The 22931-nt window shown below is 43.4% G+C and overlaps 1 protein-coding gene across 2 annotated transcripts in view; it reads right to left on the bottom strand.

The window, feature by feature from the left end:
• Positions 1–15598, bottom strand: part of LOC148524015 (unconventional myosin-X-like) — a 138167-nt gene extending 122569 nt beyond the window's left edge. Inside the window, exons 1-2 of one of the 2 annotated variants that reach the window (XM_088472279.1) lie at positions 15512–15598; positions 15028–15172 (exon numbers count right to left, since the gene is read on the bottom strand). In XM_088472279.1, the coding sequence (XP_088328405.1) occupies positions 15028–15048 (21 nt within the window). In that variant the 5' untranslated portion in view covers positions 15049–15172; positions 15512–15598. Of the gene's footprint in view, positions 1–14415; positions 14475–15027; positions 15173–15511 lie in introns of those variants that run through there. The other variant, XM_088472278.1, reaches the window with a different exon arrangement.
• Between the last annotated feature and the right edge of the window lie 7333 nt (positions 15599–22931).

The following is a 22931-nucleotide window of genomic DNA, read 5'->3' on the forward strand; positions in this document are numbered from 1 at the left end:
CACTGAACGATAACTATATCGTAATCGTCTAGTGTGTATGAGCCTTTAGTCACAATCAGATGCGACAAACCGCTTTCCAAGACTGCACTGATAATTTAATATTTGAAACTTGTATATCAGAGTACGACTAATGCTGCCCATCCACTACACGACAGCACGATTGCAACATTGTAATCGTGCTGTCGTTTCTATGCCTGTGATGTGCCTACACAGAATGAGCAGTCATTCAGTGCAGGCTCAATCAATCATCTGGTAACATGCTGAACCTGATGTTATCGTCAGGTTGACCAGCATGTTTGCCCGATGATAGATGTCTAAACGACCAGTGTGCACGCACATCGCTGGTCGTATTAGACATTAAACTGCACAAATTACGAGCGATTACCAAGCAATTGAGCGATAACGACGGTAGTTATCACTCAATCGCTAGGTTTAATTTACTAATGGATGGACAGCTTAAGTCTGATCTGTATACTAAGTGCTACGATGCAGCGGCCGCCGCTTTTCTTCATACCAAGCTCCGTTGTGCTTTGTATACAGACTCAGACACACACAGATATACAAGTGTCACATCAAATTTAATCAGTGCAGCCTCGTGAAGCGGTTCATCACATCCGATTGGAAAGGAGGTGCATTTTCTGTGAAAAAAGACGCTCGGCACAAGTCAAGTCACACGGTGTAATAAATGTGATATGGGGCTGACTATTAGTTGTACATCTGGCTTGCTATTTGTAAATGAACCCCCATATATTCTACAATATTGACAAAATGGGGGAAATATAGCAAGCCTCGGAGAGTGATAAAGTCGAGAAGTTGTCTAACTCAACCAACCAATCAGCTTGTAACTGGAATATATCTATCCAGAGGTGTAGCATGTGGCCAGGGTGCCCGGAGCATGAGCGTGCTACCATCCCCCCCCTCCCAGAAAAAAAATAAAAAATGGGTGTGCTATATAATATAACTGCTACATATATACACATACATACATGACAGGGTACACACATACATACAATCATATACACATTCATACATAGACACACACACACACATGCAGGGTCACATACACACACACACACACATGCAGGCAGGGTCACACATTCATATATATATATATATATATATATATATATATATATATATACACATACATACATACACACACACACACAAGCAGGAAGGGTCACACATACATACAGGGACACACACATATACAGACTTGAAGGGTCACACATACATACATGCAGGAAGTGACATACATACATACATACATACATACATACAGGCAGGCAGGAAGTGTCACACATACAGGCAGGGGGTGATAGACATAAGTGGGGTACAATACCGCTCTTAACTTAATGTGGACCCTGCAGCTTCTTCCTCGTCGACATGTTGCTGTAGCCCCGCCCCTGCTGGGGGTCAAATGAACATGTGCGGAGCTCCACCAATCAGGGCTCAGCACAAGCTCATCTAGTGACCAGGAGTCTCTCACTAGAGCAGGAAGGCAGGACAGGAGCTGCTGCGGACCAGGCACAGGCTGTCAGCTACTTGACAGCTGCTCCGGAGTCCGACTACAGGGCGCCCTCTGGTAAGTAAGGCGCCTGGAGCTCACGCTCCAGTGGAACCGCCTTCCCTACGCCCCTGTATCCATCATACTCTTTGAAATGACAGAGCTGATTGGTTGCTTTGTGCAACTACTCCTCTCTATCCAAGAGGAAAAATAGACATCAAAGCGGCTGAAAATAAAGGAATGTGATATCACAAGTCACAATCCATAGCTACATGCATCTACTGAAAAGTAGAAGTGTGTTTTCATCAACAAATAGATCTTACTGACTGCTTTGGGGCTTGTTCACATTTGGATGTAAATCAGTTTTAGGACACGCCTCTCAGATGTAGCAGTAGACGTCCACTGTAAAGCCGCGTATCCACTTGCCGATTAAATTGAGCGATTTAACGATAATGACATCGTTATCGTTCAATCGCTCATTAATTGTGCATGAATCGGGCACAAAAGTGTCAAAAACGACCAGCGATGCTCGCTCCCACTGGTCGTTTCCGACATGTATCATCGCCCGAACATGCCGGTCAATCTCACGATAAGAACAGTTTGGCCATGTTCGGGGATGAGGGATGGTGCCTACACTGAACGACATATCGTTCAGTGTGGGCACCTACAGGATGAGGAGCGACTGAACAATTATGATGTCGTAATCGTTCAAACATTCCTCAGTCAGCAAGTGGATACGCACCTTAACGCGCGCTCATAGGTGTTGCTTTCACAATCTTCCCGAAATGCTTTTTCAAAAGTAGGCAAGTATTAGTTACAGCTACAGTATGTGGACACATCATTATTTACATGGCACATGTACTCTTCTGCAATTGTACATGTGTAGCAATATACAATGATTCCTGGAATTTCCAAATGCTTCCATAAGAGATTTCAGGATGTCAACAGTTCTGACTTCAAACATGAACTGTTTCCTTTACAGTGGGAGGGACAGGCCGATAATGTACATTTGTCTCCCCTGTGTCCTGACCCCACTTATGTCTTACTAAGTAATAAGCCCAAACATCTTTCCCCTTGCATTTCCTTCCACTGACTCAGCAATAGTCCCTCCTGCTGTGCTTATATCCGCACTCCCTTCAATCTTCAGACGGCACTCAAGGGGTTAAATCTTAAAGCCCAGCCACCAGCTGAGCACCTGACCAGCCCTGGAGCACAGAACACAGTGTCAGTGGTGAGCAGGACGGGGGCTTAAGGAACTGGATGCTGGGAGTCGGATAGGAGTCAGTGGGGAGATTTATCAAAACTTGCAGAGAGATAAAGTGCAGAAGTTGCCCATAGCAACCATCAGCTCTAAATGGCATTTGTCTAGCACAGCCTGTAAATTAACAGTTAGAAACTGATTGGTTGGTACTTTAACCTCCCCCAGTAAGTCATAGGAGTATCAAAGAGGATCTGAAAAACATGGTGGGCAGGAGGTGTGGAAAGGTTGGTCATAGCAGACGTGTAGTGTGGGACGCAGAGAAGGTAGGACTAGCTATATGGACAGAGTAACAAAAGAGGAAGTTGTTCCAGAAATAGCAGGTCAATTGTACAAACTAGCATGTGTGAGGAGTTACACAGATGTGCGTTGTGGGTAGATCTGTACCGCAAGGGATCACAGTTTGAGGAGGTTTCATCCAGTTTACACCTAGAAAACCAGATGGGGCAAAAAGTAGAAACCAAGACCATTTCCATTGTGCAGTCAGTCGCATGCAGGTAAAGCTCTATATACACAGCATGCATTCTGGCCATACTTACCTGATCTCCCGGAATGATCAGGAGTCCCCTGATTTTTCAGGTAGTGCCCTGCACTCTCGGAAGAGTGGGTGGTGGATGCCGCATCTCCTCTCCAGGCTTCTCCCAGAGAGGATAATATTAAAGTAGGCAAGTACGATTCTGGAGTGTAAATACTGTAGATACCCCCATAGAGAATTGAAGTTACATTAATCTGTATGACAGCCACAAGTGTGAGAGGTACCAGGACACAGATGGAGTAAGTTTAGCAGAGGATTAACTCAGTATGGAAAACTATATGTATGGAGCATTAGTAGTCTTGCAGATCCTGTGCATTCTAAAGTTTAAAATGCTTCAACCTGTGAGGAGTTTGAAAACGTAGATAAGACCATACCACGCAGCATGTTAAAATGGTCAAATAGGGCCATGTAATATCTTTCTTGTGATTACAGGCACAAATAAGCATATAGCACAACTTACTATACTGTACACATTTGCAACCACCACAAATCAGTAAAAAACAGTGGGCCTGATTCAGACCCGGTCGCAAGCGCTGAGTGCTCGCAACTGGGTCGGTGGTGGCCCAGAGCGCATGCGCCAGACCCGGATAGCGACGGGAAAGCCGTCGCTCCAGGTCTCGCACCAAAGTCGGCGTGTTGTCGAAGTTGAGTGACAGCACGCCCCTTTGGTTGGCGGGCCGGGGGGGGTGGCTGCCCAGGCGGAGGCGTTCCCATGAGAACGCCTACCGTCTGGGGCGGCCCAACTGACATCACAAGTGATGACAGTGGGAGAGCTTTCGGCTCTGTTTGAGCCGAAAGCTCTCTGGGGCTTGCGGCAACGAGACCCTACCACAAGGGTCTCGTCACAAGCCCGATTGTCGCGATGGTCTTGGCCACCCACAGCTATGCGAGCGGCCAGGAGGCCATTCTAAAAAAGAAAAATGACCGGCCCTGATTCAGAGCGAGTGCTCTGTCAGAGCGACCGGCTCTGAATCAGGGCCAGAGTCCACTCGAAATGACCAGCAGCTCTTACTTCGCTATTCTAAGCAGGCACAGGGAGACCCTGAATGAGCTTTCAGTTACACTGTGATGGTCTCCCAAAAAGGTGGAGCCAAGGAGATATTTTGGGAAATAGTGGATATGTTTCTGTACAGATCTTTAAAAGAGCATCAATAAACTGCGAGAACAACGTTACATTCAACTCTCGTCCCTGGGGCACGACCAAAGCAGATTTACACAGGTCATTGTTCTTTCAGTAAAAGGGAACCAGCTCAGGATTTATACTCAGGATTAAAGATTCAGAAGTTCCCTCATACACTAGAAGGGGTGTGTAAATCAGCTCTGGAAAGTGCTTAAGTACCAACCAATCAGCTCCTAAGCAATTTTTCAAATACAGCCTATAAAATGGAAGTTAAGAGCGAATGGCTGGTACTTTCTCCCTCCCCACTTTATCACTCTCCTAGGCTTAGTAAATAGACCTCAAAGATACTTAAAGGCAGATGTACTAAGCTTTGGATAGCGATAAAGTGAATGGAGATAAAGCAACAGCCAACCAGCTCCTAACTGTAATTTCAAAAACCTAGCTTGTGACATTGTAGTTAGGAGCGGATTGGCTGGTACTTTATTTCCGTTGACTTTATCTCCATCCAAGGCTTAGTAAATGGATCCCAAATGCCATATTGCTGAGACGCCTGGTGCAACAAAGATGCTCTGAGAGGAGTAGCGTACCACAGTTTTCTTAAAATGTTGCCTTTAGTGGCATCGCAGGTACAGTGAAAAGCCACTTACAGTGTACTAGAGATACTAGGCTGCGACTTTAACTGCACAGGTATTGGTTTTATACATGTATAAAGTTGCAGATGAAACACAAGGGAACGTGACGTGATCAGTGTATGCTAGCAATGCAGTTCTGTCCCTCCCAGTTTTATTTATGTGACTAAATCCGGGAACACACTATCACATATATTGTTCGATCGAACGGCAAACGATATATTGGTAGTGTATCGGCAGGTGTATACACCCAATATGTCCGTGAACGATGTTGTTCACAGACATATCAGGTCAGCCCTGCAGCACAGTCGATCATGCAAGCATATCGGTACATCTGCACGTGTGCACGGACAACCCGTCCACCGTCCATGACACTGGCTGCAAGGACCGCCAACACGGACATCACAACCGGGCGGGCAAATGTAAATGCCCGCCCAGTTGTGAGGACTGGTTTATATACTGTAGCTTTCTAAATCGGACGCTTGGTCAGTGGGCCGCTATCTCGGGTAAGTGTGTACCCAGATTTAGGCACAGCCAAGTGGCATGGGAATTGGCGTGCCAAGAGCGGCTATTTGTCGCGACTAAAGCCACCGGAGGAAAACAAAATAAAAAAGTACTTGTATCAAACTTTTAATATAGTTAGACATGATAGTTGCAGATTCATCTTCCTGCAATGAATGACAAGATAAAACGTCTCATTTGTGATAAACTTGAGCCCAGCAGACATTGTTCGCTGAGGTGCATGGATTGTTAACTAGTGGAATATTGCAGTGCGATAATGTGGAAGATGCTATGATTGCAGAGCCAGACACATACATGGCTTTCATACCAAAACACATAATGAATAAAATATGAGGCGGATGGCAGGAATCAGCTAATGGAAGAGAAAGCACAGGGGAGGGGTAACAGATTGGAAAAAGGGGGATATTCCCATGGAGAACTAGTGCAGGAAAGGGGAGCCTAATGAGAAGAGAGAATGTCATTTAGTTAACTCTTACTGCTCCAGGCAGACTAGTAGTACATTTACACTGAGACAAAATCTATATTAATGTAAGTAATGGAAATGTACATTTATAGCAGGGGAGTGGCAGGTGAAGAGCGGGTGAGGGGGGGATTACATGTCTGACAAAGTGCTAATCAGAAACCAGAATGACTTCTCGATACAATATGCCTTTGACTTAAGCGCTTTACTGCTGAATAGGTCTCATATCTGCAATTATATGGAGTGCCCTAGGTTTTTTGTATATTAAAGTGCACAGTGGCATTAATCATCATTGTTTACTCATAAAAGTCTGCAGGAAATCATTCATAAGAAAATAAAATACAAAGCCTGATGAAGATGGTGCGAACATGAGATAGAGGGTAATGTCCTCTCTGCATATGAGACATAGGGGTATATTTAATAAAGAGCGGGTTTTTACAAATGAAGATTCTACTTAATATTTATCTAGCACCTTCTAGAAAATAATAGCTAGAATCTGATTGGTTGCTATGGCCAACATCTGCACTTCTAAAAATGTGCACTTTAGTAAATATACTCCCCTAGAATCAACTTATACTCAATATCAATTTCCTAGGGACCAGCATCATCAGTGAGGCATCAAGATCCAGTACCCAATATGGCTGCCTCCACACTGTGTGGTTGGTTATTATTATTATCATTTATTTATATGGTGCCACAAATGTTCCGCAGCGCCTTACAAAGTACATAAACAAGTTGTACACAAGCGACTTACAGAACAATACAATACAGGACATGGATAATATACATTGGTACATTAGCGACCATAACACCCAGATAAGCAACAGTGCATAAGCAACCAAGTGTTAGGTGCCCTAGTGGAGAGTAAGAAGTGGATGAAACTAAAGTAGGTAGAAGCACAAGAGGGTAGAGGGCCCTGCTCGTAAGAGTGATGAACACATTAATATATTTTAAAGATTTCCTTTAGTACAAAGCATCAGTCCTTGCAGCTGTTTTCTTATGGCACAAACTTATTTGCAGGTTCTGGAAATGGAATGTAGGAAAAATTTGATGGCCTGGCAAGCAGGCTATCAGTTTTCTTTTCACAGGTGACCAGCTGAAAATACATTTTGGTTAAGGGCCGAGGGTATGTATGCAGATTTGCTGGGCTATATAAAGACTTATTATTACAGTCCTCTATTAGCAGCTGCTAACATTCAGTCTGACCGCAAGTCCTAACATCTTCTAAAAAGGAATATACATTTCTGTGGCATCTTACATGAGAACCAGTATCAAGTGTTTAGATGGCTGGAAGTCTAAAACAATCAGTGGGCAACTCTAGATCCTCACTGAGCCCTGTATAAAGCTTACAGGAGGATATTGGTTTTCCAAGTTACAGGAATTTTCTGCAATCTGCATGTTCCAATTGGGGGTACTTCATATTTTACAGGAGCAGTAACAGGATTAAACGCGCACCAGTTTTTAAAAATACAGGACGAATCATAGAAGCAACTCAATGTGTCCATCATCCAACTTGTCATGGTGATCAGCAGATCACTATTTTATGTACATCGCCACAGGCTAGCTGCAGTGTTTTCAATGGGAGCACTGACAGGAAATTTGCTGTGTATAGAAAAATACCCTCCCCCCAATTTCAACTTCATATCAAGTATCTTTAATCCTGACAAGCTTACATTTATACTTGTGTTGTTATTTGTAGTCATTTCATATATGCTTCCTGGCACCTCAGAATAGCACATTTATTTCTGCATTTCATCCTTTGACTTAAAAAAAAGGCTACTTTATTATAAATACACAGATTAGCATCTCATTTCACAGGATCCCACCCTCTGTAGCACAGCTGGGCAGCTCATATCCTATCTTTGTACAGCCAACAATGCTTTAGACGTCTAGTCTCATTATTATAATAGTCATTTATTTATAAAGTCACAGCATTTTCCCACACAAAGGCACTTCAAAAACTTTCTAAATACAGCCCACAAATGTCACCCACAGAAAGCAATATTTTTTCACCACACTGACACATTATGATTGCAGCTGTTGTGGTACTATAAGCCCCAACATACCCTATAATACCAAAGAGAATGAAGTTCTCAGATATAGACGCTCTAAAAAGTTACAATAAAAATTGTGAAAAAGACCTGCGGGTTGAAACGCGTTTGCAGATTTTATTGTTTTACTTGTCTGACTATATAGGACCCTCTGCGAGGCTGTTTAGTCATATATACACCCATTTGGGAATTAAAAGATTTTAACTTACCTCAGATCTAGCTGTATGATTGATTAAAGATACTCCTATGGGAAAGAACATCTGGAATTCCACGTGAGTATGGTATGCTCACCAACACTTAATTGCTTAATGTTACAAATATGGTCAGACGGTGGTTAAAGTTGGAAGATCAAAGATACCCTGTATACGTTTAACCTCTCATATATATATGTGAGTGGGGTGCGTACTAGGAACATTCCTTCCCTGTCTTTTGATATTGAGAAATTTTATCATTGGGTAAAAGAAAGATCGACCGATTGCTTCCCTCTTTTTCTCTTTTTATGTACATCTCGGAATTATCGAGAGATAAAGAGAAGACGCAGGATTGGGACAAAATCGGAGGTTAAAACCCAGGACGTACTTGGTTTCTACTTTTATTTTTACTGTAATTTTTATTGTAACTTTTTAGAGTGCCTAAATCTGAGAACTTCACTCTCTTTGGTATTATATATGCATTTGGTGTTGGGTGGACACTAGAAGTTTTTGTTGATATTGGCTGCTTCTATTGCGCTTGAGAAGTGGATCTCCTATTTTGTCCAAACATACCCTAGTTTGCCTACCTCTCTGAGGTAAAGTCATCTCATAAACCAGAGTTTACCAAACTCTGCCATTACAGTCCTGGCTTTAAGGTTATCCATGCTTAAATCCAGATGGTTAAATTAAATTGACAGAGGGCCTGATTATGGAATGCAACTGCGATTGCAATAGCGATTATGCACACAGTCTCACTGCAATAGTATGCTAATCAATTGCGATCGCTATGCCATTGCAGCACAATATAAGGACGCCCACTTCACCTTACACACATCCGTAATCCTTAGCAAGACTGCAAAACCATCAGTAACATTGAGTACCATTGCAGCCTCACGCACACTTGCACAAGCTCTGACCTTACTCAGAAATTGCTAACTTCATTGCACGCTATGAGGACTCAGGCTGCGTACGGCATCGCAGTTGGCTTATGCACGCCCCATGCAAAAACGTTCAAATGCACTGGCACGCCTGTGTTTCGCCGACCTCCCCCCCCTCCCCCTTCGTCACCACACACAAACGGCACTTCCTGTCAATCACTCTGCGATGGGTCTGTGCATTCACTGTGATCGCAGAGGCCAGTTCACACAGGTGCACTGCAATGCATACGCAGAACGCAACAATCAGACGATTGCGTGCGTATTAGCAGTTGCGATCCTTGCTGAATCAGGCCCAGAGGTACTAATTAAGCACCTGTTCTCAAGCATGGAAATCCTGGACTGTAATGCAGTTTGAGAAACTGTAATAAATGAAAAGAGTGTAGTACAGACTTGTATAGCTGTAAGTACACAGAGGGCTGTGTCAAGTGTAAACAGGCCGGTGGACCTCCTTCGTTCAACTGAGGCCTGCAGAATTGCATAGTAAGATGCTTATTCATTTCCAAATTTCCCAGGGGCGCTGGGAAATTTGGAAATGAAGAAGCATCTTACTACCATTTTGTATTATTGATGCACTACATTTGTAACTTAATTGCAACTGGAACATTTATCAGCAATTTAAATAAATCACCATAAACCATTAGAAGACCAACTGCAAAATAAATGAAGGAAGAGCATTGTTAATGAGATACAGAATGCTTCATTATTATTATTATTATTATTATTATTATTATCAGCCTTTAATTATATGGTGCCACAAGGGTTTTGCAGCACCTTACAAAGTACATAAACAAAATGAGCAAACAAGAAAACAGTGACTTATGGTGCGTACACACGGTCATACAGCACCACGATCAGATAATGATAGTTATCTGATCGTCCTGCATGTGTTGGATGATCGTTATCGAGCATCCAACACATGCATTAGCCCCCTGACTACTATAACGACCCGCGATTAACGATGGCGGGTCCCTATAGTAAACAGGCTAACCTGTTCGATATCGACCAGGTTGGCCTGCATGCACGGGCGATGGTCATCATCGACCATTCGTGCCCGTGCATCGACCATCGTTTTGTCGTTTACAGGGGCCAGAAACTGTACGATTTACAATAACGATATGATCATTATCGTTAAAATCGTGCAGTTTATCTGACAGTGTATACGGGCCATTACAGTACAAAACAATGCAGGACAAGGACATAGTAATAAACATTGCTGCAATAGTGATAACGCAAATAAGCAGCAGTGTGTCAGCAACCAAGTGTTAGGTGCCCTTGTAGGAGTAAACCAGGGGTGGGGAACCTTTTTTCTGCCGAGGGCCATTTTGATATATAAATAACACTATTTGCAGGCCCAGTGTCCAATCCCTGGAGTAAACGATCGAATGAGTAAGGGAAGGAGAAGCACATGAGGGAAGAGGGCCCTGCTTGTGAGAGCTTACATTCTAAAGGGGAGGGGCTGACAGGGGTGACACAGATGGAGCAGACAGTGAAAAAGGAGCATGAAGCAGCGGGTTAGGATAAGACCTGGAAAGCTTTGATGAAGTAGTGGGTCTTGAGAGCCCGCTTGAAGATTCTTGAGAGTCTTATACCCCTTTTACACCAGAACTAAAACCTGGGTTATTGCAAGGTTAACCCGGGCAGCTCCTTGGTGTAAAAGGGGAGAGGGTTGGATCGCCGGGTCGAGTGACCCGGCAATCCAACCCAGGTAACTTGCAGGGTTTAACACGCGAGTAACCCGTGAAACCCTGCAGTGTGAACGGCACGCTCTGGGTCACAATGATCTGGAGCGCGCCACATGCCGGCCAATTGGTCCGGCTTCAGTGGCGCTTGGAGAGGACGTCATCTCCGAGCGTCCACTTCATCGCCGGGTCTATGAAGACCCGCCTCCGATGTGAACGGCGCCGACTTGGGAATATCCTGGGTCGGTGCCGGGGAAATTCCGGATCTGATCCTGGTTGGAACTATGTTCCAACTCTGGGTCAGACCTGGAATTTCGTTGTAAAAGCGGTATAATAGAGAGAGGGAGAGAGTTCCAGAGGTAGGAAGCAGCACGGTCAAAATCTTGGAGGCAGGAGTGGGAAGAAATAATCAGTTGGCAGTAGAGGTCGGCATGCATTTGTTGAGCAAAGTGGGTGGGCAGGAATGTGAAGTGAGATATGAGATATAAATGGGAGAGGATTGGGTGAGGGCTTTGTAAGTGAATGTAAGAAAATGATTGGGACAGAAAGGTATAGTTCCTAATACATCAGTTTGAATTGCCCACTAAAGTAGTTTTGAGGCCAGGCATCACTGCCACGGGCCAGTGTTTTACAGCCAGCACACTATGCACTATGTATGTGGGAGGGGGTGTGCTAGTAGCGTGGCTGGGACACTGTTAATGCGACTCATGTTGGCACCAGCTGGTCACCTCAGGAATGTGGCTGAATATTTGTGCACACACAGGTTGATAGATTTTACAGCGAGTCAAAAGGAGGAATGACCAATGATACCTTATAAACAGAAATAAAACTGACAGAAATAGTAAGACACAAACACAGCAAAAATGTCCTTTTGTAATAATAAATGTAATCTACACTACTCACGTCCCTTCATTGCCTGAGGAGGTGAATGGGGGGGTGGGGAATCTGAACTTCAGGCCAGGTGTGTTACATTAATTTTGAGAGAAGAAAATATAGTAATTGGAATGTATAAACTCTACCAGAAGAAACAAGTATCAGCAATTTACAGTTGACAAGACTTAGGGCCTGATTCAGACCCGGTTGCGAGCGCTGAGCGCTCGCAACCGGGTCAATGGCGGCCCAGAGCGCATGCGCACGACGGAGCCGGCTCCTTCGTGTGCATGCGCGAGACCCGGATAGCGACGGGCAATCCGTCGCTCCGGGTCTCGTACCAAAGGGGGTGTGCTGTCGATGTTGAGCGACAGCACGCCCCCTTTGGTGGGCGGGCCGGGGGAGTGGCTGCCCAAACGGAGGCGTTCCCATGTGAACGCCTCCGTTTGGGGGCAGTCCCACTGACATCACAAGATTTCGGCTCGGTTAGAGCCAAAATCTCTCTGGGGCTTGCGGCAACGAGACCCTACCACAAGGGTCTCGTCGCAAGCCCAATGGTCGCGATGGTCTTGACCATCGCGACCATCTTCCTGGCCGCTCGCTATAGCTGTGGGTGGTCACCCACAGCTATGCGAGCGGCCAGGAGGCCGTTCTAAAATAAAAAAATAGCCTGGCCCTGATTCAGAGCGAGCGCTCTGTCAGGGCATCCGGCTCTGAATCAGGGCCTTAATACATTACTAAAGCCAAGGCTGTAGCTAGGGCTGTCCAAGAGAGGCATTTGCATAGGGCACAAAGCCGAAGGGGCGCTGGGAAAGAGTTATAAAAACACTTTCATAAAAACGGTATCAGGCTGCTGCTTAATCTAACATCACTACCTGCATTATAAAACAACAAAAGAATTATATAAAGAGAGACAACAAAAAAAATCTGTTATCTCTGTAAGGAAGAAAAAAATTGTTGCAATTATTTCTTCCTCCCATACAAGTTTTTTTGTGTGGTCGACAATGACATTTTTGTTCCATTGATTTACTAAAGAAATATTGAATCAAAACGCTTGAACTTTCAGCTCTGGAAGAAAATGACAACAGTTATCGCTGGTCTATAACGGCGCTGATTGATGGGAGATGTGAGGAGTAAGATTTAATTAATTCCTGCACAGCCAGACAGAGCTGCAACACCAAGGGAAAAAAAAAGTGTCTACTTTCAGGAAAGGACCTGTCATTTCTATCCAGGTAAAAAGAGAAAAGTGTAGACAGCGGGGGAACAATGAGGAACAAATGGGCATAACAAAAGTCTATGTGAAGGATGAACAGAGGCTGTAAAGCTCTCCATCCGTAAGACTGCACTGCAGAACAGAACCAGCCAGCTCATCACAACGACTAAACAAGCCCATTGTACTCAGATATCACCTTAATACCGCGCAGAGCAGCCATAATACAGCTCTGTCCTCATATAATTAGCCTCAATAGGGATGTAGTTGAGATCCCTGCTGTCGAGATGCCAGCACTTAGAATGCTGGTGCCAGAATCCCGGCTCCACCATCCCGATGGTATGTATTGGGGTTAGGTACTAGGGGGGGAAGGTTAAGGTTAGGCTGCGGGGGGAGGGGGCATTGTTATGTTTAGGGGTAAGGTTAGGGTACTTATCAGCAGGTGTCGGTATCCAGAACCGGGATCCTCAGTATCAGCATTCCGTACCCACACCCCTCAATACGCCATGCGGTGAAAGGCTCCTGGCATGAGTAAGCCGCAAGGTCCCATGCGACTGTGCTTGCTTCAAGTGCTTTTTTCACCTGAAAATGCATCTTAGTCGCATTGCAATGAGACTAAGATACAATAGGAGACAGCACTAAGTAATTTAATATGTGACACTTGTATATCAGTGTATATATGAATCTGTAAAAAAGCACAAGAGCACTTGGTGCGGAAATAAAAGTCACACAAAGATATACAGTGTTGCATATCAAATTAATCAGAGGAGTGTCCCAGTGCGTCTTAGTTGCATCACATTGCGACTCAGACGGATTTTTAGGCAAAAAAAGAGTCGCATGGGACCTGGCGTGTCCAGAGGGGCTGTTTGGCGTCACTACAGCAATAGTGTATGAGGACACACCTGTATGCAATAATGGGATGGGGCAAATTTTCCGCAATGTGCCCCTTAACTGTTGTGAAGGCACTCCGCAGCGATGTATCTTCGCTTTCCTTTGCACCCTACAATTGAGCTGTAATAAAGGTACTTATCACTATAATAAGGAGTAATGTGCGCAGACGCACATGGTGGCGGCACCTCATGGAGAAAGGTTATAGCAGTAAAGTGCTATGATGGAGGTTTACAAAGGGTACAGTGACACCAGAGTTCTATACTGCCTCCTGTGGAGAACAGATGATATCTGCAACTACTGTGACTCCAGCAGGGGGGACCCACTGTCAGTTTCTAAGCACAGGAGTACAGCATGGTCTCGAGAACAAGACACCCTTAAGGTTGTTAACACATGTGGCTCTTATCGGTTACTTTTAAACCTTCAGCAATAGAGAGGCGATAATGACCTCAGTATTTCAAAACATTTCCTTTTGCCGCAGTTGGCCCAAATGTTAGAGCAGCTGAGAGAAGGATGCGGTTCTCACCAGCCCCCTACATTCAGCAATGCACACTTACAGATAATTCTGTAACCTTCAGTGCTGGGAAACAGTTCTGCATTTTCCTAAGACACACTACAGGACTGCCAAGGTAATCGCTCCTGCAATGCAGTTCAACTTCAAAAGATAATGATAAACCATTGGAAGTGACCTCTACAGCATCCTGCAGGGGGATGATGGGTGTGGTAAATAGACAATCACCTAACTCATGTGTCTCCACACTGATTGCAGTTACCTGGTCACACATTACATACAAGACACCCACAATTACCAAGTTACTGGTTCTTTCACACCTATCCGCTTTTCACACTTCAATAAAAGTGCTTTACATAGGAGTCAACGGTTCAGGTCCCACCATTAAAGTCCTCAAAAAAACATGTTTAAAGATTTCCAGCGTAGCTGATCCAACTTATCCAAGACTGTTTGGATAAAAAGCGCAATGTATAGGAATTGCATCTAGAGCGGGCATTAGATTAAGTGCATCTTTACCTGTTTTCCCAACACATATGTGAATGAGCCCTTAACACATGAACATACATCATTTTGTAAAAAAAAAAAAATTATATATATGTTTTGTTGAGACTGCATATGTTCTATCAGCAAGAAAATACATTGTAACCGATTTACTTACTTCCACAAAATACTCATCCATGGCTCCGTCAGTTTCACAGTTTGTAGGTAATCCAGGGCTCACACTTCCAGTGATGAACAGATGGAAAATGCACAGTACCGTGTCAACTCCAGGTTAAAGAATAAATCCAGGACACTGACAATAACTACAGTAAAAAAAATATATATAAATATCTTCCAAATTGTCAGAGATGCATCCACACAAAACAATGATAAGCGATAAAGGGTCAGGGAAATCCAACAAGGACTATGGAAGAGGTTTAGCAATCACAGTGTATGTCCCTCTGCATTGTAGTCATTAAGCAGTCACAAGAGTCAGGATATCCTTATTCATTATAGCGTATAAGCATCTAACTCCTCATTCTCCACAAAACGGAGGCTGGTGAGAGGACAAGACAGGGAGGACATGTAAATGATCCCAGCTCCCTCTCTGTCCTTTGTTCTCAATGAACAGAGCTAATTGGGGACATAACCAAAAGACAGACCTGCATTCCAACCCCTCTATGACTCCATGGCATAACCTTCAATCACAGGTCCTTCTAGACATACTACATCTCTCTGACTCAGTGATCCTGCATTGACAGGATTTTAACTGAACTCAGCTGCTCCCAGGCAGCTCCTCCTATAGAGGCCAGGCTTGCAGAACCCCTCCTGTACACACTCATGTTCTCTGCTAGATGGAGTGTGTTACACACACAAAGAGGTTGATGTTTCATTGTGTGAGATCGGATCATCTATTGGGAAGCTTGTGAATGTATACAGCTCTATATGGATACAAAAGTGACTTGATTACAGTGATATAAATCATGGTAATATGATTTACCCTGTGACTGAAAGCTGCAGTTTTGTAATTAAATTGTGGGATCAGTGTCCTTCTTCCTTATTCACAAAAATGTGTTTCTTACATTGTTTAATAAAAAATAAAATAAATTTAGTTGCTGAATTGGTGCAGGTAAGTGTTATTTCTCGGTACGCCTCACTAAATAAGGAAACCAGTAAAGGCTAGTACCACACAGGTATTCATCTGGGGCATAAATGATGCGTAAGAAACAGGTGGAATGCATCATATTCCTGTAGGATTATAAATGTGGTCAGTTTGAGGGCATTTACTGGACATTTAGAGATTATGCTGTTTAAATACATTGGGGCTGGTGCAGAGTGATTAATACAACAGTTAGGGTAGTGTAAAGCTGCATACACACGTAACGATTTTGTAACCAACGATTTTCTGTCAGATTTTCCCTTGAAGTGTAATGAACGATTTTTAAAACGATGAATGAAAAATGTCCCTTCCCTTAATGAAAATCGTTATGTTGCACAGTCTGAAATGGACGATGAACGATAACTACAAACGGGAGCGCGCTTGAACGAATATCTTTCATCATTATAACTCAGAAACTGAACGATTTTTTGAACGATAACGACATCGTTTACGACAATTCATTCAAATAATCCTTACGTGTGTATGCACCTTAACTTGGATGCATTTTAGGCATAGGCAGATGAGCCCGTACAGATTTGCTTCATTCTGCCACTTATCTGGAAAGATAGAACAGGGGAAAGCTAATAGTAGGTAAAATACATTTAACGACGTGTTTGCGCAATTTCAAATACATGCATACCGGGGAAAAGAAGCGTTTAAGCCTGGGACAGCCATATTATTTGTACCTGGTGATAAGGGGTAGGTGTAAATAGATGATGATGGTTGTCTGCACTAGCTAATTGCTTGTGATTGGCTGTTTGTGAACACTCCCCTGACACTGATTGGTACTTTCTTAGTGCTTGGGCTTGAATAATGCTTTTCTGAGTGTGTTTAAGGCGTTTATTCTGCTGTATTAGAGAGGGGTTTTTATACGTATGCTATTGTTACCGAATGGAACATCTCAAGCTCTGCATATGGGTAGAAATACACTACTTTTACTGCCAATATATTCATTTGTAAATTACACTGATTGGGGTAGATGCACTAAGCCTTGGAGAGAGAGAAAGTGGAGATAGATAAACTACCAACCAATCAGCTCCTAACTGTCATTTTTCACACACAGACTGTAAAGTGACAGTTAGGATCTGATTGATTGGTACTTTATCTCCATCCACTTTATCTCTCTCCAAGATTTAGTACATCTTGTGAGTATTAATGTGAACTAAATTAGTACTAGCATTCTGCACATTATAAATGGAAAGCATGATAGTGGGTTGTGAATGGCTAATTTCAGGTGCTTCAATGCGCACATGTACTCAAACTAAACAATGCGGTTTCCAAATAAATATGGAAAGATGACTTACATGCCGCCGCCTCCTCCTTTTATATTGTGCAGAGGGTTGTGGCTACAGTTGCGGACTGGAGCAGAAAAGAAAAGTTAGAGCACATTTAGAAAATGCAAAGTTTCTTGACGCAAAAGTCTGAGCTAGTGGTGTATGTTATGGTGCATACACACGATTTAAAAATCGTTCAGTCGTTCATATTTGAAGGAAAATCGTTCATATCTGACATGCCTGAACGATGGACGATCAACGATGCGCGTTCCCGTTTGTCAGATAACGATATCTGACATCTGATGGGTTTGCAGTCAGACTTGGACGATTCCATTCATTTTAATGCAGTCAAAAATCGTTCAATCGTTCAAATCGTTCAAAACTTTGGTAAAATCGTTCAAATCGTTTAATCGTTCAGTCGTTCATCTGACAAATCTGACCGTGTGTACGCTCCATTAGTAGGCGTACTAATAGCTGCACACAGCAGATAGAAAAATGTTTATTGTAGTGTTCATCAAGGCACCATAAAATAGCTTGGCAAAACACTGCATGTACAATTCAAATGTTTGGTTTTCATAATACAAAACTTACCAGTGCTACAAAATTAGATAGCCAGGTAAAATCACACACCGTACAGACACCATGGATCAAGAACACGTCAGGTATTATCCTGCGAGATGAAAATCACGTTATTTACAACACAACTGTCTGTCACTGTGCAGGTTTTAAATAGGATAGCATATATTTTGTTCTAAAATTGAACAGAATGTAAAAGTTATGTTCTCTCAAGATGAGCAAACTGATACTGAGGGGTCTATTTACTAAGCTGTGTTAGGAGATAAAGTGAACGGTGATAATGTACCAGCCAATCAGCTCCTAACTGCCATGTCACAGGCTGTGTTTGAAAAATGGCAGTTAGGAGCTGATTGGCTGGTACCTTATCACCGTTCACTTTATCTCCTAACACAACTTAGCAAATAGACCCCTAAAAATTTAGTCTACTGATACCTCCACCTTGCATTTATAATATATTGTTCATCAGTTTTAGACTTGAAAAAAACAAGTGCTTAAATATAAGCATAAATTCTGATCAAGGCCACCGTGATCAGATATATTCAGCCTGTGGCCGTTGTGGAACTACAAGTCCCAGCATGTTTGCAAAGTAGTTTTACATCAGCTACAGGTTGTCTACTGGCAATCCTGATGATGCTTTTTGTTTGTTTATTTGTTTTTTCCAAACCATCTTTTGCTTTGGACTTATATGTCTCCTGTGCATTCTATGAAGTGAACCTGGTGAACAAGCCACACCCACTGCCAAGTGACTTATTAGGACAATGTTGTGATGTAATAATTAATAATATATATAACAATAGCTAATAATTAAAACAAAAGTCATACCAACATCATACTAACATAATACAATGATATCACAATCCATTTATTTAACAGAAATGGGAGGGGGCTCATTATTGCTTAACACTGCTAAATTTAGGCTGCATGACAGTTTTACAATGATTGTAAAGGTTATAGGCTGGTGGGAGAGCATTGGACACTACTCTATGCCCCCAGACCCATTGTCCAAAATGCCCCATTACAGCTGCTAAATACTTTGATGCTTCTCAGAAAGTATTATATATATATTACAGATATGACTGTCCTGATGCTTGTTGTCCATCACAGAGATCAGAGAGTTCCTGTTACCTTGATCAAAGCTATAGAATTACCTGACACAATGATGTCATAACCAGACTGGAGAAACCCATGGGGATGGTCTGGTTATGGGGGAAGGGGGGGCACACCTTTGCCAGACTCCCTCAGAGTCACTACATCATCTGCAAGTGAGAATGAGAAATGAGATTAGTGTAATCTGCCATCATCCTTTCCTCAGATCTGGGCTTCCAGGCAGTAGGGTCTGCAGGGAGAAGCAGATGTGCTGCAACAAACACATTGATTCTAGTTACAGCCAGCATGGGAGAACCAGGCAAGTCAGCAGGGGGACAGCTCACTGCATCCCAAGCACAGATCACTTACTGGGCTCTGCCTCTATCCCTTCAGTCATTAAAGGGATCAACCTAAATCACTTCTGTTATTTTTCCTCATTTGAGAAGTGCTTTACAGAGCGTTAAATCATTGTAATTAGTCCCCTATTACAAAGAGTTCGTGATGGCTGCAAAGTTAGGTGGTCTACAGCCATATATAAAATGCACCATTATCTTAAAGGTAAACAGAGCTGCCTTGCAATTAACATATTTACAGTCAGACAGAGGTATAGTAATTAATGGAAACAGACCTCAGACGTGGTGGACATGTGGAATGTTACCTTGTAAAGGACAATTGTATTACAGACATACAGTAATAGATGTCCAGTGTGTCCTGGAAAGCATATGATATGAGGTGTATTTTCATTTCCAGGGTTTTGGACAATTACCAGACTATTTAGCAAATGGAGAAAAGCCCTATATCTGCTAACAATTTCAGTGTTATTGTCAACAGTCAGGAATTTCCCCATTCAAGGCATTGTGGAGCCTTAAGGATCGTGGCAATAGCAGGAGCAAATGAATGAAAAATACTTTATTATTTCAAAAAAGCATTTGTTCAGTTGTTTGTGTGTATTGTTTAGCTAGTGGGACTGAAAGCAAAAGTCACACGTGCATATCCTCCATGACTGGCCCAGCAAGCCAGCAAGTTAAACTTTATTTTTCCCGACCAGTATTGTGGGCAGACAAGTATCACTCACCTGCTCAGGTGATATTTTATTAATAGATTGTAATGCTAATTTTTTTTATTGCAGAGAAGTCGCCGCAGACTGGTAATAGGCTGTTAGAGTGTAAACTGTATGCTGGTCATATATTTTTGGGTTCTCAAATTTATACATGATTGTCTAATGCCCACATTCTAAGTCATGCTTAGGCAACCTGCGGCTTTCCAACTGTTGTGATGTTGTGAAACCACAAGGCCCAGCCAAAGAGCCACAGGTGACCTAGCTGTACTGTAAACTCTCCTTTTCAGCATAAGATGCCATGTAACATACTAAGGCTGTGGTTCCCAAACTGGGTGCCCTGGGACACTTGCACATAGGGCCGAAACTAGGGGTGCGCGGGCACTGCCGTTGTTCAGAGCCCTGTGGGCAGTACCGTTGCTGCCCACGGCACGTACATGTAGCTTACCGGGTGCCTGGAATGGTACCCTGTAGCCAGTAGCAATGCTGCAGAAGGGCGGGCACTAGGCATGGCCATCAACCATCAATAGTTAGCAACCATCGATCAACTGCTGATGGTTTTGCAATCAATGGCAGAGAGGCAATGGTTCTCTGCCATCTATGGATGAGTAGGAGACGATTTTTTTTTTATGGGACGGAGCTCGGCTAAGCCACGATCCCATTTTTGATTAGGCCGCCCCGTCAGTGGTGAACATCGAGGGTTTCTAACCATCGATTGTTCACTACAGATGTATTTTGTGCCATTGATGGTAATCACAGATGGACTCATCGATGGACACCCCACCAATGGCCATGCTTAGCAGGCACCCCCCCGCAGCCTGTGGAGCTGTGTCTCCAGGCAGTGCTCTACTTACTGGAGTTGGCAGCTCCACCCTCTAGTTGCGATGTTATGACATCACCTGTTTTGGGGTCGGAGAGGCATAAAGCCTTGTTCCGGCCCTGCTTGCAGGTGTGCCACGGGTTACCAAATCAAATTATTTATGGTCAATGTGATAGGCTAAACCAGAGCTGGTGGCTGCTAATCATAACATATGTGGACAAACAGAATGTCAACCCTGTCCAACACCACATAACTGAATCTAAGGATGACAGGTAAGCACAATATACTTAATTTAATAATTTTTGATCAATTTCACAATAGGAAACTTTTGACCTAGGGTTGCCATGAAACTAATGCTGATATTTTAGTGTGTCATGATTCAAAGGTTTGGGAAAAACTGTACTAAGGAAAATTTATAGATGGATATTTTGGACTTCGATAACATTTATTTGTGCTACGCACAGGACCGGCTCGACCATTGCGCAGAAGCCAGTCGCGAACCTATAGGAACTCGCAAACCAGCAGCCAATCAGCAGCGGCTGCTGGTCAGCAAGTTCCGACTGGCTAAAAATTACTTTGGCTCTCTCAGAAGTTGGGAAGAGGCGTCGCTATGATGACCACAGCCACGCTTCCTCCCAGCTTCAGTGAGGAGACATGGAGCAGCGCGCCGGGCTCAGGAGGAGGTAAGTATTACAGGGCTGGGGTGGTGGTGTAAGTATTACGGGACTGATGGGGGGGTGGGGGGGGCGAGGAAATGTTGTTATGTGGCCCCCATACCTCTGGTTATGCCCCTGTGTATATCTCTCTAAGTAACCCTGTCTGTATGTGTGTGTGTATATGTAGAACTACAATTGGGGACGCATTGTGGCATATAAAACATATTGCATAGGAAGCTCTGATTTCAGCCCAGTGCGATTGTAGTGAGTGGAGACAATGCTAAAGTCAGATAAGTGAATTATTGTCCCTCTTGTGGTTTGTACTTGGTATATGCCCTGATGATGGATAGTGTGTCTTCCAGTCATGCATGGGGTTCTCTTTACCTTCTGGCAAAAGAGAAATGTTCTCTCTCCCTCTCCCCTGTACCATTTGTGGGATGGTGGTCCAAGATAAACATGTGCGAGCCAGCAAAAGTATTGTTTTCAAATTTGCACCTTAATTTATTTCAACTCTAAGGGGTAAATTTACTAAAGTGAGAGTTTTTAGAAGTAAGATGTTGCCCATAGCAACCAATCAGATTCTAGATATTCTCTTCTAGAAGGTGCGAGTTAAATGTTAAGTAGGATCTGATTGGTTTTTATGGACAACATCTCTTTTAAAACTCACTTCTAAAAACTCACACTTTAGTAAATTTACCCCTTACATTCTTCACCTAAAATTCAGATGGTTCCAGCCTCGCCTTAACAAATCATGAGAACAAGGGACTTTGGATATGCATACCTCCAAACTGTACCGCATCCAGCGGGACAGTCCCGTTTTCTGGGACTGTCCCACCCGCGTGCCGCAGTGTCCCGCGGTGGGGGTTAAGTTGGCGAGAGAACAGATGCCGTGCGCATGTGTATGGCATCTGTTCTCATGTGTACGGACTGCCCAGCATCTCGGGAGGAGTGCTGGGCGCGCCCCCAAAGTGACGAAAACGGGGGAAGCAGCAAGGCTCCGCCCCATATTCCGTAGACTTCGCCCCTTTTGCATAAGCCACACCCCCTTTTTTGGTCACTGGACATGAGGACGTTTATTTTAAGAATAAAAATACGCTATTTAGTAGTGTGCATGAAAGATGCATATACCTATATATTATGATTTTTATGTATCACTGACTTGTGCCTCTATATACGTATGGCAGAATAGATCAGAGGAGGGAAGGTGTGTTACGGTGTAAGCCAAGTATAATAAATACACTGCATCGTGTCCGTCACCTATTTAGACAGCTGCAGATATGCCTGGTGTGGTTGCTCAACCCCCGAATCAAAGAAATGTCCTGATGATGATAATCTCTGGGCCCTGTAGTGCACTATTGCAAAAACGGTATGGTACAATTCCTAATGATTTGCTACCAGGTGTAGCTTGAGATGTGCGTGCTGGTTTATATTTATGAGTAATTGCAACCTTTTGT

This window comes from Taudactylus pleione, unplaced genomic scaffold (assembly GCF_031769625.1).
Source record: "Taudactylus pleione unplaced genomic scaffold, aTauple2 ptg000122l, whole genome shotgun sequence".
NCBI lineage: Eukaryota > Metazoa > Chordata > Amphibia > Anura > Myobatrachidae > Taudactylus > Taudactylus pleione.